We start from the raw sequence: 16,901 nt of genomic DNA on the forward strand, positions 1-16,901 counted from the left end.
GCTCCACATCTTGTCCTCTGGGATTCTGCCATGGGCCAAAGTTGCCTACCTTGTCAGAGTCTTAGTACCAGTCTGGAGTTCAAGTGAGGGGCCTGGGATAAAATAGTGGCTAAGTTTGGGACAGCATTATGGAGATTTAAGGGCTGGTGCACTTGGCACAGATGACAGAGTGGTGGGGTCAGCCTTACCTTGTGTAGCTCTCTGAGAAGCATGGGGATTCTTGCTGAACTCACTGACTGGGGAAAAATCACTCTGAGTCTGGGGTTGGGGCACACGCCTTTAATCCCAGTACCCAGGAGGCAGAGGCAGGCAGATCTCTGTGAGTTCGAGGCCAGTCTGGTCTACAGAGCGAGTTCCAGGACAGGCTCTAAAGCTACACAGAGAAACCCTGTCTCGAAAAACTATGAAGTAAAATTAAACGGACAAAGCCATGCCTTTCAGGAATTATGTCCTGGTATAAGGTAAGACAAAGTGAGCTGCAGCTATGGGGGCTGGACATGGGAATCAACTCCAGAGAATCAGTGGAGTCTCAAAAATGCTGTGCTCTTTTGATGTAAGGGCCACCAGAGAGTGGCAGCCATGCTAGAGAGTCCTTAACACCCAGGCCATGTCAGGATGTGCTCAGGAACTACCAGGTACATAGTGTGCAAAAGCTGGCTCCCCACAGGCAGGTCTGTGTGCTGACTCCTGGGATGAGAGATGGGAGATGTGGATACGGCACAGAAGAAGCCATGTGAAGATAGAGACTAGATGACCACAAGTCAAGGATGCCTGGAGGCCCCAATTATAACAGGCAGGAAGAAGCTTCCTCTAGGGCCCACTGGCAGCTCATCTTGATCTCTTGACTTCTGTTGTCCTGAACTGTGAAAGTAAATTTAAGACAATCAGGTTTTAATCTGGCAGTAGGCTTAGAACAGGAATACATGTTGTGAACCCCACATTGCTTCAGGGGAGCAGGGCCCACAGGAACTGGCCCATGCCAGCCCACATGGTTGGGGAAGGAGCAGAGTGGAAGAGCCCTGTCTGGAGCCTTCTCTTCTGCATGTGTTGCCCATTGGCCAAATCTACCTAGAAGCTGGAAAGCAAGGAAGCCTAGGAGATATGGTCTGTCGGGCACAGGGTTCAGAGAACAACCACCACTGGTCTGGGATTCCCAAGTGAATATTTCTGCCCAGGAGTCATCCCAGGAGTACAGAAGTACTGCTGTCTGGACAGATGCTCAGCCTCCAGGAACAGTGTGGAGGGGTCTGCTAAAGCCTCCAGAGGAGGGGGGGGTGGAAATAGCGGTCAGAGTTCACATTCTGGTTCATTTACTGATAATTAATCTGCCAGCAGATTAGGGGAGAATGTCTGCTATGATCCCCTGGGGTGGTATCCTGGGAGTGGGCTGCTACCTGGGGGTGCCATGGGAACCCAGGCCTGGGTCCTAGCCAGTCTGCAGTGAGGTGTGCTTGGTCAGAGCAGGCAACATGAGTGTCAGTAGACTTGAGGGCTCTGGGGACAGCCCTGCTCAGAGATCCGGGAAAGGTAAGAGTGACCAGGGAGCAGCTGAAAGGTTCTCAAGGCCCACCTTCCTTGTATCTGATACGAAGGGTGAGTCCTTCAGAAACGTGGAGCCAAGACCCCACCTACTTCCCTCTCTCTCCCCTGGCCTCAGGCCTGAAGCTTGATCGTGAGACAAGATTCCCAGCCTTGTGAGGGTAGATACAGAAGCCACCAGTCACAGGATGGTGGTGGTGGGTGCTATTTCAGAGGGTCTGCAAGGCAGCACTTACAACAGCTTGCCAACATGATGGGGTGGCCAGGTTGATCCTCCTGGGAGCAGCTGTCAGTGTGACACACCGCAGATGGAATGTGTCCCCAGCATGGGAGTGCTGCGTTAAGACCTCCCCAGGCTGGAGTTCAGACAGCCAGTTCTTCCCTCTGGTATCCCTAGCTCTTCTCTTATTCCGAGGCTGGGAACTAAGTTTACTTCCAGCCTTATGTCTTGGGGAAGTGTGAACATCACCCTGAAGCAGGGCATTCAGGCAGCTGAGTTCATGTGGGTCACCACCGGTTGGTTTGATAAGTACAGTATCCTTTTCTAGGATGCAATCCCTGCATCTTCAGTCGTCGTGTAAACGCTGCTCCATCCTTCACCACAAGGCCTCTTCACACCCATTTGTCCGCCTGGAATGCGATCAGGCTCAGCACCCGCGGAATTGCGACTCTGCACAAGGTTCAGCTCAGGGGCCGGTTCACTGTGAAGCCGCCTTAACACCTGGAAACGCCACCAACGCCGCCCCTCTGAGCCCCTTCGTCTTATTGGACGAGGCAGCATGCTGGCAGACAGTCCTGAGCTCGACGTTGCTTCGAGGGGTCGAGTGTGCTACCCTGGCCTCTCCCGCTCGGTCCCAGCTCGGCTCCCACGCCCTCCGGGACCGCCCGGCGCCCCCCGCCTAACCACGCCTCCTCGGATACCCCGCCCCTCGGCCTCCCGGGAAGGGGCGTTTCGGGGCGTGGCGGGAGCAGTCCGTCCCCCGACTGGCTGCTGCGCGCCCGGCAGCCCCAGTTCAGTGCACTCTGGCGGCGGGGGTGGCGGGAGCAGTTGGCGCCGTGCGGTCCATTCCGGCCCTGGAACTCACCGGAGGGCGGACGGCCGCTGGGACAGAAGAGATCCTGGGAGGGCGGGTTGAGAACTGAGACCGGGACTGCGCGTGGTGAGCCGGGCTCTAGCAACCGCCAGGTTGGTGTAAAAGACCCGGCCGGCGCTCGGAGGGGTCGGGCGGGCTCTGAAGCGGTCAGGACCCGAGGCGGACTGGAGCTGGAGCGGTCCGTGCGTGCGGCGAGGCCGGGCCAGGCACGGGCTTCCCGATCTAGAAAGTTTGCTGTTACTGCCGCTGTCCTGGGAGGGTTCTGCGGCAGCCAGGGAGGGGAGGAGGGAGAGACCGCGGTTGGGAGGAGGCGGCCGGCGCCAGGCGGCCCCGAAGCCCAGGGAGGCGGCGGGCGGGGCGGCCGGGGGTCCGGGCGCAGGAGCGAGGCCGCCCTCCTCCCCTGCCCTCCCGAGTAAACTGTGTTCTCCCGCAGTTCTCCCGCAGATTCCGGAGCGGCGCCCTCCCACCGGCGCCGGAGCCGGGCGTGGGGGGTGCAGCATGCCCGCGCGCGCGGCTTGAGGACGCCGCGGTCCCCGCTCCAGCCATGGTAGTCCCGGTCTGCGTGCTAGCGTTCTGCTTTGCTGTCGTGGCCGGAGCTACCTCCGAGCCACCCGGCCCAGAGCAGCGAGTTGTGCGGAGAACGGCAGGTAAGGAGGACTAACCTAAGGTGTCTTCCGGGGGGGCGGGGAGGGTAATCTTAATGGCCCACAGAGGTTTTGAGAACTGCAAACTGTCCTTGAGTGGGGAGCATCACGGCCAGTGTGTCCCGTTCCGTAGATCGCTGACAGATCTGGAGCGGCGGTTTGTGGTGGGTCTGGAGTCTCAGAACCACCACTCAAGTGAGAACGGTGCGCGGTGACCCTGGTCCCCGACACGCGGGAGGGCTCGCGAGCCGATTTTCCATGATTCTCACTGTCGCTGCTCTTATCTGCGAGGACGGAAAGTGTCTGTTGTTGGTTCCCTCGTGTTCCTGGCACAGTTGCTCGGTTTTGGCCAAAGTGAAGGTTGGACTTTGGAAATGGACGGGAGTAGTATCCCAGCCAGAGCTCAGCACTGTCGTCCAGGGTCTCGCATGACAAGGTGACAGCTTCAGCGCCGCTGCTCCTCTCTGATCCTGCAGGCGGCCTGAGGGGTCGGTTCCCAGGGGCGCGCACGGATCGCCCTTCAGGCTGCACTCTGGGAGGTGAGGGGCGGTTGTCCCGGGATCGTGGCGCCGCCGACGTAGCCGGGCTGGCCGCCAAAGTCCGTTGGGACTCGGAGTGCCGTCAGACGGGGCCGGAGGCTGAGAATACGGGAGGGAGCCATGGCCAGTCAGCCCTTCGTCCCGCCGCCGCCACCCAGGGGTGCGACGCGCGCGGCCCCTGGTTGTGCCCGGCGGCAGCGTGGCAAAGCAGAGCAGTGGTCTGGCGGGAGGCCGCGCGGAGGGAGGCCTTCGCTCGGTAAGCTGTCGCCCCACCCGAGCTGAGGCCGAACAGCCGCTCCTTTGTACCCTGGTGGCCACAGGCCGCACATTGATGGCGGCGCGGCCTCTTGGGGAGGTGCGAGTGCGGCGAGCGCAGCGGGACGAGGCAGATGGCGGCGTGCCCCTCCCGGCGCCCCCTCGCCCCTTTCTCCCTCAGCGGCTGCAGCTTCTCGGAACAATGTCATTTTTTTTTTTTTATGAATGAAAGTGGGCCGGTAGCCTGAATGTGCGTGTCTTTCAGCGGCGTGACAGAGGCGGTCGGGAGGTCAGCGCGCGCTTTTAGCGCCTGCTACGACGGCCTGGCTCCCGGGCGCCGAATGGCCGGCGACTGGACCACATTAGCATGTGTATTCAGATGAAGATATTACTCCCTGCCTCGGGTGTCAGTGAGCAAGGGTAGGGGTGGCGGGGCGGAGCGCACACCCTCACTGTGCTCCAGGCAGTGACTGTGGCGGCCTGGCACGTCCTTGCTATAGGAACCAAAGTTGAGCCGGGCGGCCCGGGATCGGTGGGATTTGCGCCCGTCCCGCGCCCCAGCGTTTGAGCCTGTGAGACAGGTAGGGAATTGATAGACCAATAAACTTAATCCGGTTCCTTAACGAGATGGGCCGGGCAGTAAAAATACAAAGACCTGGTGAAGTTTACAGAGGTCTCGGCTGGCGCTTTCCCCGGGAACATAAATTACCGAATTGGAGCTGGCTGGGGTCAAGAGTGCGGGGCGGGGCTAAGGCTCCAGCCTTCCCTGGCCACCCCTGGAGGGACGAGCCCAGCTGGTGAGCTCTGTGGGTAGAGAGTAGGCCGCAGGGGGTCCAGAAGTTGACCCCTACAGGGGCCTGAAGCAGAGGGTGACAGAAGTCGAGCCTTGCACCTCTCTGGGCGTTGCCTGCCCCCCCCCCCCCCCCGCAGAGCTGGACTTTGAGCCCTGCAGGCCCTCGGTGGTTCATTAACCTGGGCTGATCTTAGGCCCTGAAGCTTTGGGTCCCATGCTGAGCCTAGCAGCCCCTTGTGCTTCGGGCCACATTCATGTTTCACTTGTGGCCTGTCGGACCTGGAACCCTCCCCCTTCCCTTTTTTAAACCGTTGTGCCTACAAGGCAAATGAATTACCCAGGGGAGGTTCTGGGTAAGGTGAGGTTTGGGGGAAAGGGGGCCTGCCAGGTTGGGAAATGACTGAGCTGTGAGTAAAGCCACCTGGGGTTGAGGCCTGCCTAGGCTTGGGTACCCTCCTAGAACTTAAGTTTCCTCACCTGTCATGCCAAAGAGGTCTGGTAATGGCTGGGTTGTTACGGGGATTAAACCAGATAATCCTCAGTAAACCCTCATTAGCCCGCCCAGACTCTGGATTCTTTTTGTTTTTTCTGTCTTGACTTTACTATGAAACTGGAAAGTGGGATGCCTCCTGGTGGGATGGCAGGGAGTAGGGGAGGAGAGGAAGGCGAGAGACCCTTCCTTGGCTTCAGAGTTCTTGGGGCACTCTCCTTTCTCTTTGGTTGTTTGAATCATAAACCTGCTCCTACGCCAGGTTTGTTCCCTCCCAAAGCAGATGTTGCCTGGATCCGGGTCCTGGTGTTGCTCCAAAGCTGAAGTCCCTGGAGTCCTTAGGGTGACCTCAGAAACAGGTCTGGATTTGCTGCTAGTTCTGTAGTGGTCACTGGTGTCTCAACAGTAGTGACCAGACATAGTTTCGGGTCCTCAGGACCGGATGCAGCCCTTGTGACAGCTGGTCAGCCATGGGGTCTCCACAGCATTGTTTTATTCAAGATGCCCTGGAAGAGGTTCTCCTCATCCCCCAACAGGCCCTAGCCTCTTAACCAGTCCTTTTTGGACCTCAGGTCTGCAAGTTGGGATTTGTACATTGTATCCTAGCGAGGCCATGTGGATGAGGACAGACCCAGCAAGGCCTGAGTGGGACACAATGTCTTCTAGCCTGCCCCGTAAGCATATAGGGCACCCAGGTCCACCTCCTTATGTGGTGGGGACGCTGTCCCCTCCGTGGGTACAGCAGAAGTGCCAGTGCCTGTGTGTTGCGTTTGGGCCACCTTTGATGGTGGCTCCTAGGACGTTATCTGTGCGTTTCTGGAGCTGTTCTGGGAGCACCACTGGCCAGTGCTCTGCTCCTACCATATTCTGTGTTGTCTCAAGCACCATCCTGTACTGTCCTTCCCTTGTTATCTGCCTAACTCAAGTTTTTCTAAGCTTTGTGACCCTGGGGTGGTGGTGGTGGTGGATAACGTTGTTGCCCCAGGCCTCCAAACTTCAGGCATCTTGTTTCTGCTGGCTCCTAGTGGACAGGGATGGGTGGGCAGGTCAAAGGTCAGGTCTTAGCTGACAGAACCATTTCCCCTCGCCTTCCCAAGCCACCTACTTCTTTCTCCAAGGGGCTGACCTAGGGGCTTGTTGTGTCCTCTCGTTTGCCTCTGAATTAGTTTGAAGCAAATACTTGTGTTGAATGGCTTGACCTGTTGTCTTGCCCAGACCAAACCGGAATCAACTGTTGCCCTTGGGCCAAAGCCTAGACTGAGGCTGTGGACTAGCCTGTTTTTTTTTGGGGGGGGGGCTCAAACAGCTCCCAACACTGGGTGGTCTCCATAGGATGGGGCAGCAGGATTGGAAGTCCAGATAGAAGGCCCCTCGCTGTGGCACCTGGCCAGGACAACTTTTAAAGCCCCAGGGCTCTGTGGCAGATGATCATGGGTAACTCCAGGGTCTTCTGGATCCCTCTGGCTCTCAGAGTCCTGGTGGACTATGAGCCCTGTGGTCTGACTCTGGGATGGACAGAATTGGGCCTGACCAAGGACTGCTGTGGCCAGAGTGGACAGCTGGGCCTCGAATCTAGGCCATGCGTCGGCAGAATGACAAGTGACATTATAGCCAGTCCAGCTGGATCTGAAGAAGAGGTCTGCTCAGGGACCACCCACTCCTGTCCTGGGCCGTGAGCCCAGCTGCCCCTGTGATGGGCATTGTTGGATCCTGGCAGGGAGGCCTGGAGGTGATCGCCCAGCTGGTAGTGAGTCCCTGAGTGTGAGGTCTTCGGTGCCCCTCATGAGCCGGCTGCACCTGGGCAGGAGAGATGTGATGGGGGTCCCATGTCCTTAGTCATCCTGTGAGCTCATCTGGATCCTTTATCCCACTGGCCAGAGACAGTTGTATCCAGGTTGATTGGTGTTTTTAATGTTTGCCCTATCTTTCTAACTGACCGCTGTGTAGAAGGGGCATTTAAGCTGCAAGAACCTGGACTGTCCCAGCCCAGGGACCTGGTGCACGTGGCTGCTGATGAGGTCCACAGCTCCTGTGATAGCAGCCCTTGCAGAGTGTCCCAGCCAGGGCTGTCCACCCAGGTTCTTGAACGGCCTTGTGTCGTTGTCCCTTCTTTCATTCATCTTTATTTTGTGTCTGAGACAGTCTCACGCTGTAGCCAGGCTGGCTCAGCCTGTGGCAGTCCTGCCTCAGCCATCTGAATGCATGAGCCCCACCATACCCAGCTTTCCCCTTGCTGTTGCTGAAGTGTGTTCTGTTCCCTGGCTCTCCACTAATATGGTTTAGAAGCCAAGACGAGGGTTGGGTGCTAAGAGGGCCCTTGAAAGGACTCCCTATTTCTTTGTGTTTTGAGCCAGAGGCCCGTGAAGAACAGCCTGTACCCAACCTGCTTTTGTGCTTCCCTTTAAGCCAAGGGTTGTTTGTGCATGTCCACATGGTGGAAGAATCAGAGGAAGAAGAGTTGTTGATGACCCTTTTCCTGGTGCTGGGAATGAGCTCAGGGCTTTAGACATACCTGGGAAGTACTGTACCAAAGAGCTGTCCCCCACTTTCCACGACACTTGTAGCTCTGAGTTAGTGGGGGTGTTGCTGTGTCTCTTCATGTCTTTGGAAGACAGCTTCTTAATATAGGACAGAGGCAGAAGCCTTAGCCCAGACCATCGCGAGCTGCGACGGTGATGCTCCTGGGCTCTCACTAAACCAGCTCCACCCCTGGTTTGAACACTGTCAGTCACCCGGGCCCCAGGAGCACAGCCCTCACTTGCCTGCATAGCTTTTGCTAGTGTGTTTACAAAGTGGAATGTGGGGCCTTTGGCGTGCTGCTTTGACACTTCTCCTTCCATTTTCATCCACAGAGGTTCCGGGGCCTGAACCTAGCCAGCAGGAGCAGGTGGCCTTTGGCAGTGGGGACACCGTGGAACTAAGCTGCAATCCACCTGGAGGTGCCCCCACAGGTCCCACTTTCTGGGCTAAGGATGGCACAGGGCTGGTGGCCTCCCACCGCATCCTGGTAGGACCCCAGAGGCTCCAAGTGCTGAATGCCTCCCATGAAGATGCCGGGGTCTACAGCTGCCAGCAGCGGCTCACTCAGCGTGTGCTGTGCCACTTTAGTGTGCGTGTGACAGGTAAGTGGTGGGTGAACGGAGCTGTCAAGTGTGTTGAGTATCTTAATAGCTGGGAGATCATGCAGTCCTGGGCAGGGTGGCTGCGGCATCCCTTGCCTAAGAGTGTTGCTTGGTGCAGATACAGAGGAGGGGGGTACCCCCAAGTATGTACTGTCTAAAAGAGTCGCATTGCGAAAGTAGGACCCCAAAGACAGGGAGCAGTGGGCCCTGAATGTGGAGAGCAGGGGACACCAAATATGGGGAGCAACGGATCTCTGGATGTTGGGGTGTCACAGAACCCCTGTCTACTTGCAACTATTGCAGATGCTCCATCTTCAGGAGATGACGAAGATGGGGAGGACGTGGCTGAAGATACAGGTGAGCTTAGAACCTATGCACAGAGAGCTGGCCAGGGTTGGGCTGGGCTGCCTCCTCCTCATAGTCTGGTGGCTGGAGGATGACATTGCTACAGCTCCAGGAGCAGTGAGGAGGTGGAGCTGGCCTGAAGGATTTCGGTCTGAGTACAGTCAGTCATGGAGCTCAGGTTGCTGTTGAGGAGCAAGTCGAACCAGGGATTAAGGACCCTAGTGGCTGTTGGTTAAGGCCAGCAGGAGAGGAGAGTGGCTGTGCTGTGCTGAGATCCACGCTGTGTAAGGGGGCATCACAGATAGTGTGTGCTATAGTGTAGCTATAGATGGGGAGGCTAGGTTGTGCGGACTGAGTACTTGGGTGGCCTGGCCTGGCGCTCTCCCAGGATCTGCACCCTACTGGGATCTCCCTTCTGGGGATCTGCAGCAGCGTGTCTGCACCAAAGGGCAAGGAGCGGGCATGGCAGGTCTGAGAGTATGGCAGCATAGTGTTGAGGCTTCAGGGAGCCCGTCCAAGCAAAGCAGAGGACTCTCAATATAGAAGGGTAGCATGCTGGAGGGGGGTGGGCAGGCGCTTTGGGAAGGGTGCAGTGATTAGTTGTTATGGGTACTTGTGCCACCAGGGGCCCCTTACTGGACTCGACCAGAGCGTATGGATAAGAAACTTCTGGCTGTGCCAGCTGCAAACACTGTACGCTTCCGCTGCCCAGCTGCCGGCAACCCTACCCCCTCCATCTCCTGGCTGAAAAACGGCAAAGAATTCCGAGGGGAGCATCGCATAGGGGGCATCAAGGTGGGTCTGGGAGGGGCCCTGGAGTTCCAGGGCCTGGCCGTGGTCTAGTCTGTATCTGCTCACGCCCTGACTTTACCTGTAGCTTCGTCACCAGCAGTGGAGTTTGGTCATGGAGAGCGTGGTGCCCTCTGATCGCGGCAACTATACGTGCGTGGTAGAGAACAAGTTTGGCAGCATCCGACAGACATACACCCTGGACGTGCTGGGTGAGGGCCTGGCCGGGGGTGGCTAAGGCAGGGCATCCCCGGGCTCCTTGGCCCACGGCCCCTGACTTGGCTGCTGCTTTGCAGAGCGTTCCCCACACCGGCCCATCCTGCAGGCTGGGCTGCCAGCCAACCAGACAGCCGTTCTGGGCAGTGATGTGGAGTTCCACTGCAAGGTGTACAGTGATGCGCAGCCACACATCCAGTGGCTAAAACACGTGGAAGTGAACGGGAGCAAGGTGGGCCCTGACGGCACACCTTACGTCACTGTGCTCAAGGTAGGCGCTGCTGCCATCTGGTGGCTGGATGGGTCAGCTGGGGCTGCCTCGGCCCTCTGGTTCCCAAGTCGCTCTTGGCTGAGAGATTTGTTGGGATTTAGGCCCAGGTGTTGACGTTTCTGAGCAGGGACCGCAAATCTCAGTGCTTCTCACCTGCTCTGAGCTCCCAGCAGGCTCAGTGTTATTTTTGCCCTGCCATGGAACTTGTTTCCCTGTCTGCTCTGAGTGCGGTGACAGTTATCGTGGCCCAGGGCAGGAGGATGATGGCTGAGTTAGTAACCTCTGGATCCTAGAGGACTCGCTAGACACTCCCAAGCTGGCCTGGATTGGCTGGTGTCATCTGCTTGCAGTGTTGCACTGGCTCTGCCCTGCCTCCGTCCGCTTGGAGCTTTGTTCCATGGCCTTGGGTGGGGGCCACCCGAGTTGGGACATTTGTGACACTGGAAGCCCAAAGAGAAACATCTGTTCAGAGACAAGGAGGTCTGGTGGGGGAGGGGAATAGACACTGGCAGGAACAGAATCCTGGCTGTTGAGAGAGGCCGCTGGGGCCTTGTCCGGTGTGCCTCCCACTATGGGTGTGGGCGTTATTGAGCATAAGCTAGTTGCCCTGACATGACCCCTGGGGCGAGGGTTTGGAGGCTGTGGATTCTCTGTGTGCATGCGTGCGCGCGCGGTTGTTTAGAAGTCCTCTCTGAAACCATACCTACCACGGCAATGATACATACCTCTCCTCCAGGCAGCCTTCTAGGTGTTGCTGCCCAGCCCCCAGCCCATCCTTAGGGATCTCCCTTGCCCTGCCTCATCCTCATGTCCTTCTGGAGCTGGCTCGGGGTGTGCCTGAGCCCAGTCTCTTGTCCCCGCAGTCCTGGATCAGTGAAAATGTGGAGGCAGACGCACGCCTCCGCCTGGCCAATGTGTCGGAGCGGGACGGGGGCGAGTACCTCTGTCGAGCCACCAATTTCATAGGCGTGGCTGAGAAGGCCTTTTGGCTGCGTGTTCACGGGCCCCAAGCAGGTAACGACTCTGTCCCATGCCTGCCTGGCACGCTGAGCTCCAGCTCCAACGCTCCAGCCACTCACCTGCCTGCATGCCCTGCACGACCCCTGTCCTGCTTGACCCCCGCCTGCGGAATTCGCATTCTGCGTATGATCCCTCCGATACAGTGTTGGTCCTCGGCTACTACCATTGACTGGCCTGCTTCAAAGCCCCTCCCCTGACCTGTGCTGTCCACTTGCATTCCCCACTTGGCACACTTGAAGATCCTTAGAGCCTCCCAGGGGCTGAGCCCTGTGCTGTTCGAGTCGATTTCACACCCATCTCTGTCTGGCTCTGCTGCCCTCTGCCTTCCTATTCATGCGCCTGCCCATTTTTCCAACTGTACCTCTCCTGTTTCTGCACTAATTCTGCATGCTGCCTCTGTGTTGGCACCATGCTGCCCACCTGCCTGTTGCTCACCTTGGGACAGAGGACTCGCCACCGGTGGAGGGACTGGCTTCAGGCTCAGTGCCTCGGTGCAGGAGGCAGAGGGCCCTGGGCCTCTGTGGCTGTCTGTGGCAGGGCCATGGTGGTGGCCGTGGTTGTGGTGGTGGCGGCGTTTTCCTTGCAGCCTGGCTGGATCATCTCCGTGTGGACTGCTGTGGTTCCCAAAGGGAATTGCTGGCGCTTGCCTATCGCGCTTTGTTCTCTTTTTGTAGACGGCAGGCGCTAACACCACCGACAAGGAGCTAGAGGTTCTGTCCTTGCACAATGTCACCTTTGAGGACGCGGGGGAGTACACCTGCCTGGCGGGCAATTCTATCGGGTTTTCCCATCACTCTGCGTGGCTGGTGGTGCTGCCAGGTACTGGCTTCTGCTCACGCTGCACCTGTCTTCTTGGGGTGCTGGCTCAGGACATGCCAAAGCTGCCCGTGACTGCAGGGGGCCCCTTACGGCTTACTGCTGCCCATCCTGAGAAAATTCACCCTGTGGCCTTGTGCTTGGTATGGGAACATTAACCTGCTCTATCTTGGTCCTGCGAGGATCTCCCCTTCATCCTTCACTTGGGCCCCCATAGTCCTGATCTGTGGCTCTGGCATCTCCTGGGTGGCAGTATGGGTGCTTTTGGTTCTGCTGGGCTTCTGGGTCTGGCCCTGCTGACTTACAGATGTTTTTGACTACATTACCAAGGCAAGTGGGGGCCTTGGGGCCCCCTAGGTCTTTTCCCTCCCCCACTGACTGGTGCCTGTGTCCAGCCGGTGGGAAGCCCGAAAAGGCTGGATGAGGCCCCGAAACTTGTGTCTTTACAGCTGAGGAGGAACTGATGGAAGTGGACGAGGCTGGCAGTGTGTATGCAGGCATCCTCAGCTATGGGGTGGGCTTCTTCCTCTTCATCCTGGTGGTGGCAGCTGTGACACTTTGCCGCCTTCGCAGTCCCCCAAAGAAGAGCCTGGGCTCACCCACCGTGCACAAGGTCTCTCACTTCCCGCTTAAGCGACAGGTAACAGAAAGTAGATACCAGGTTTTGAGCTCCTTGTTGTGCCTTGGGTCTCCTAAAGTCCAACAGTACCCAGGGCCTGGGTCTCACTTCTCTGCAGTTGGGTGGGCTGATCCCTCCTCTTCCCATCTAGAGCCCAAATTCTGAGAGGCAAACACTTTTTTAGGTGTCCTTAGTAACCCCTATAAAAGTCAGAGCAGTCAGTACTTGGCCTCAGGTAGACTTGGGGCTATACCACCCCATCCCCTTTGCAATGCTCAGCCCACATTGTGTGGTACCAACCTGTCCCTGATGACCCAAGCAGGTATCCTTGGAGTCGAACTCCTCTATGAACTCCAACACACCTCTGGTCCGCATTGCCCGGCTGTCCTCAGGAGAAGGTCCTGTTCTGGCCAATGTTTCTGAACTTGAGCTTCCTGCTGACCCCAAGTGGGAGCTATCCAGGACTCGGTCAGTGGTGATAATGAACAATATGTATTTGGTGGGGTTTAGTGTGTAGTTGGTGGGGGTTGTTGGAGATGGGGTGATGCCCCTGAGGTGGAGCACAGGGTGAGATCTGAGGGGTTACTCTTTGTCTTAACAAGCAAATGCCCAGAAGGCTTCCAGGACACAGGGACACATGACCATGAGACCTGGGGGTGCTAGGCACACAGTTAACTTCCTCTGCTTCTGTGAGCAGGCTGACACTTGGTAAGCCTCTTGGAGAAGGCTGCTTTGGCCAGGTCGTCATGGCAGAAGCTATCGGCATTGACAAGGACCGCACTGCCAAGCCTGTCACCGTGGCTGTGAAGATGCTGAAAGGTGAGAATGGAGAGAAACGGAAGAGAAATGAAAGGGGCCTTTGAGGGCTGTGGGGCTACCAACTGACATGTCATTCCTGGCACAGATGATGCCACTGACAAGGACCTGTCGGATCTGGTGTCAGAGATGGAGATGATGAAAATGATTGGCAAGCACAAGAACATCATCAACCTATTGGGGGCCTGCACACAGGGTGGTAGGTGCAGCAGGTGGGCAGACTGGTGGGTGGGGACTCTTGAGCAATGCAGCATCTCAGGTGTGTGTGTTCCCAGGGCCCCTGTATGTGCTGGTGGAGTATGCAGCCAAGGGCAACCTACGAGAGTTCCTGCGGGCACGGCGGCCTCCAGGCATGGACTACTCCTTTGATGCCTGTAGGCTTCCAGAAGAACAGCTTACTTGCAAGGATCTAGTATCTTGTGCCTACCAGGTGGCACGGGGCATGGAATACTTGGCTTCCCAGAAGGTGAGCAGAGACAGGGCCCAGACCAGCTGGGGCCTCTCTGGGTAGAAGAGCGGGTGACAAGATTGCCTGGGCTGGGCTGGGGTCAGCTGAGCCCTTGTGTGTCTCCTCAGTGCATTCACAGAGACTTGGCTGCCCGGAACGTGCTGGTGACTGAGGACAATGTGATGAAGATTGCAGACTTCGGCCTGGCCCGCGACGTACACAATCTAGACTACTACAAGAAGACCACAAATGTGAGTCCTGGGTGGTTAGGGGGTGGGGCCCCTGTACCCGTGGACACGCGAGAGCTAACACCTCTCCCTCTGCCCAGGGCCGGCTACCTGTGAAGTGGATGGCACCAGAGGCCCTGTTTGACCGAGTCTACACCCACCAGAGTGATGTGTACGTGTCCACACATAGGATGAGGGAGTTCTGGGGACAGAGCCTTCAGGGTCCTGGTGTTATCAGTTTATTGGGCCATCAGCGCAGCCCTGGTGTCTTCCTTGTCCTGATGCCCCCACCCCTTTCCCATTGGTGGCGTGTCCTGGTTCAGGGCTGCTGCAGCAATGGGCCAGGAGTAACAGGGCCTTTGTCCTCACTTCCTTGCAGCTGGTCTTTTGGGGTCCTGCTCTGGGAGATCTTTACACTGGGGGGCTCACCGTATCCTGGCATCCCGGTGGAAGAGCTTTTCAAGCTGTTGAAAGAGGGCCACCGCATGGACAAGCCAGCCAACTGCACACACGACCTGTGAGCAAAGCATCCTTTCCTTTGCTGTCCAGTCCCTGGGAATGGCAGGATTCCCACCAGGGTCCCTGGGATGAGGTAGGGCTTGGCAGCAGGCCAAGAACTCAGAGCTGTTTTGCCACAGGTACATGATCATGCGGGAATGTTGGCACGCAGTGCCTTCACAGAGGCCCACCTTCAAGCAGCTGGTAGAGGATTTAGACCGCATCCTTACTGTGACATCAACCGATGTAAGTGCCACTCGGTCCTGCTCCCCTGTGGGGGTATTGCTCCTTGGAGCTCCAGTTGTGGGGCTGCCCTTCAGGAGCACAGGCTGAACACAGATGGCCATGGGAGTGGAGAGGGTGCCAAGGCACAGTCATGACAGCCTTCTCTGCCACCAGGAATACCTGGACTTGTCGGTGCCGTTTGAGCAGTATTCCCCAGGTGGCCAGGATACTCCTAGCTCCAGCTCCTCAGGGGACGACTCCGTATTCACCCACGACTTGCTGCCCCCAGGTCCACCCAGTAATGGGGGACCTCGGACGTGAGGGGCCAACAGTCCTGCAGATCAAACCCAGCCAATGTTTACGCGGACCCTAGCCCGCCCTGCTACTGCTGGTGTGCAGTGGACCCCAGCCAGCCCAGTGTGATGGGCCAACAGTGGACAGGACTTGCTGTGTGTGTCCGTGTGTCCTTGGCTCCTGGGTACAGAGGCCACTTGGGGACACGCACTGCTGTATAGTGGTCTCCTGACTGGCCAGGGTTGGGAGCACCAAATGTAGAATGTAAGAGGGCCCATCCTGTGCAATTCTGGGGTTCTGGCTCCCTCATTTCCCACTTCCACCTTGCAGGGACCGTTGCAGAGAGGACCATACTCCATGTCCAGGGTGGACCTTGGCCTTTTGGGTGCCCAAAGCTGAGCCTGCAGGGAAGCTCTGCCCTATGTGGCAAGCCTCCCTCCTAATATGGCACCTTATGCTTGGGGGCGAGTCACAGCTCTCCACCCCCAGGCCTTTTTTACCCGCCCCTCAGACTGAAATTACGGGTACCTGAAGGTGGGAGCCATAACGTCTGTCAAAAGGTTTATTCCAGAAGCAAATGTACATTTATATAAATACATGTCCTGTACAATATATATATATCTATATACATATATAAAAAAGAATATATGGAGGCAGGCAAAGCTGAGGCCAGAGGAGCAGGATACTCCAAGGGGCTCTCTGGTAAAATGCCAAGAGCAAGCCGAGAGGCAAGGGGCTTTTCTGGCAGCACAGTTTTGTTTGTATCCAGACCTGTATATTTGTAAAGCTATTTATCAACCCTCGGACCCCCAGGTTCCTAGCATTTAGTCCCAGGGTATTTGTATTGCAGAAATTTTAAGTTATAACTTATTAACAGTTGAAGAGGTTTATGCTGAATTTAGGGGGTTGCTGAGGTGCATCTGGCCCACATCAAGACTGGAGGAGGCGGGCCCCTGGAAGCTTGGCTCCAGTGAGCATTTTTTATTTCCTTTGGCCCTCTTTTGTGGGGGATTAGATTTATATAGGAACTTCCTTCAGGAGTTTTTTTTTTTTTAAAGTTTCAAGGTGACTGGTATTTTCATACAGATTATTCTAATTGATAGTATTCCAGGCAGAAGCCTATGTTCAGGGAGGGGCCAGCCCTGCCTGAGGTTCAATGTTAATAGATGTTACAAGTTTATATATATATATATTATATATATAATTTATTGAGTCTTTACAAGTTGTATTTGCTATAGGCTTAACACTTCTATGCAGTGCTTCTAGACTTTATAGCCTAGACTGCTACCTTTCAAAGTTTGGGAGTAAGAGTGGTGAATTCAGTTTGTTACTTTTTGTACTGTTACAGGCCCTAGGCTTGGGTGGCTGTCCCTTGCCTATCAGCCAGCAGGGCCAGGACAGTGGCTCAGGGTGACTTTTCTTGCGACCCAGCACATAGTTTGTCAGTCCACACTGGCAGATGTGATTTTGTTAACCAACTTACTTTCCAAAAAATAAAGTGAGAACTGGTTCTGATCTTCAGAGTGCTCTCTTGTGTCCTGGGACCTGTGCAACTGTGTCCTTACTGCCGGGGGTGTAGACTGGGAGGGTGGGAGACAGGCCAGAGGCGGAGGCATAACGGCATCTAAGGAATCAGCAGTGTCTGCTCCCTAGAGCAAGGTGCTGGTCTCGGGCTCCCAGGGAACTAATTACCTGCTTTTCCCTCCCAAAGTAAGGACAGCTGGGTTTGGGGGGGGGGGGGTTGCTTTCCTGTGGCCTAAGTAGCAGGCAGAATCTTAGGGTTACTAGCGTCTAGAGGTCCAAAGGACAAGATGCACTAGGAGATGTGTCCTCAGGAGGGG

General features: G+C 56.6%; 1 protein-coding gene across 6 annotated transcripts; it reads left to right on the top strand.

Moving 5' to 3' along the window:
- Positions 1-2,532: 2,532 nt before the first annotated feature.
- On the top strand, positions 2,533-16,581 carry LOC121436445 (fibroblast growth factor receptor 3-like). Of its 6 annotated transcripts, none has more exons than XM_041636357.1 (18): positions 2,533-2,725; positions 3,067-3,280; positions 8,207-8,476; positions 8,780-8,833; positions 9,447-9,616; positions 9,699-9,822; positions 9,907-10,097; positions 10,961-11,111; positions 12,383-12,579; positions 12,875-13,020; positions 13,250-13,371; positions 13,457-13,567; positions 13,644-13,834; positions 13,945-14,067; positions 14,145-14,215; positions 14,423-14,560; positions 14,682-14,787; positions 14,941-16,581. In XM_041636357.1, exons 2-18 carry the CDS (start codon positions 3,178-3,180, stop codon positions 15,085-15,087), a joined length of 2,415 nt encoding a protein of 804 aa, XP_041492291.1. In that variant the 5' UTR covers positions 2,533-2,725; positions 3,067-3,177; the 3' UTR covers positions 15,088-16,581. The 6 variants fall into 6 exon arrangements, with proteins under 6 accessions (XP_041492291.1, XP_041492292.1, XP_041492293.1 ...); XM_041636358.1 differs by having other exon boundaries at positions 12,383-12,573; positions 12,872-13,020; XM_041636359.1 differs by having other exon boundaries at positions 2,534-2,725; positions 12,383-12,573.
- The last annotated feature ends 320 nt before the right edge of the window (positions 16,582-16,901 follow it).

This window comes from Microtus oregoni, unplaced genomic scaffold, assembly GCF_018167655.1.
Source record: "Microtus oregoni isolate MIOR12 unplaced genomic scaffold, Mior012 000049F_ref0000343, whole genome shotgun sequence".
NCBI lineage: Eukaryota > Metazoa > Chordata > Mammalia > Rodentia > Cricetidae > Microtus > Microtus oregoni.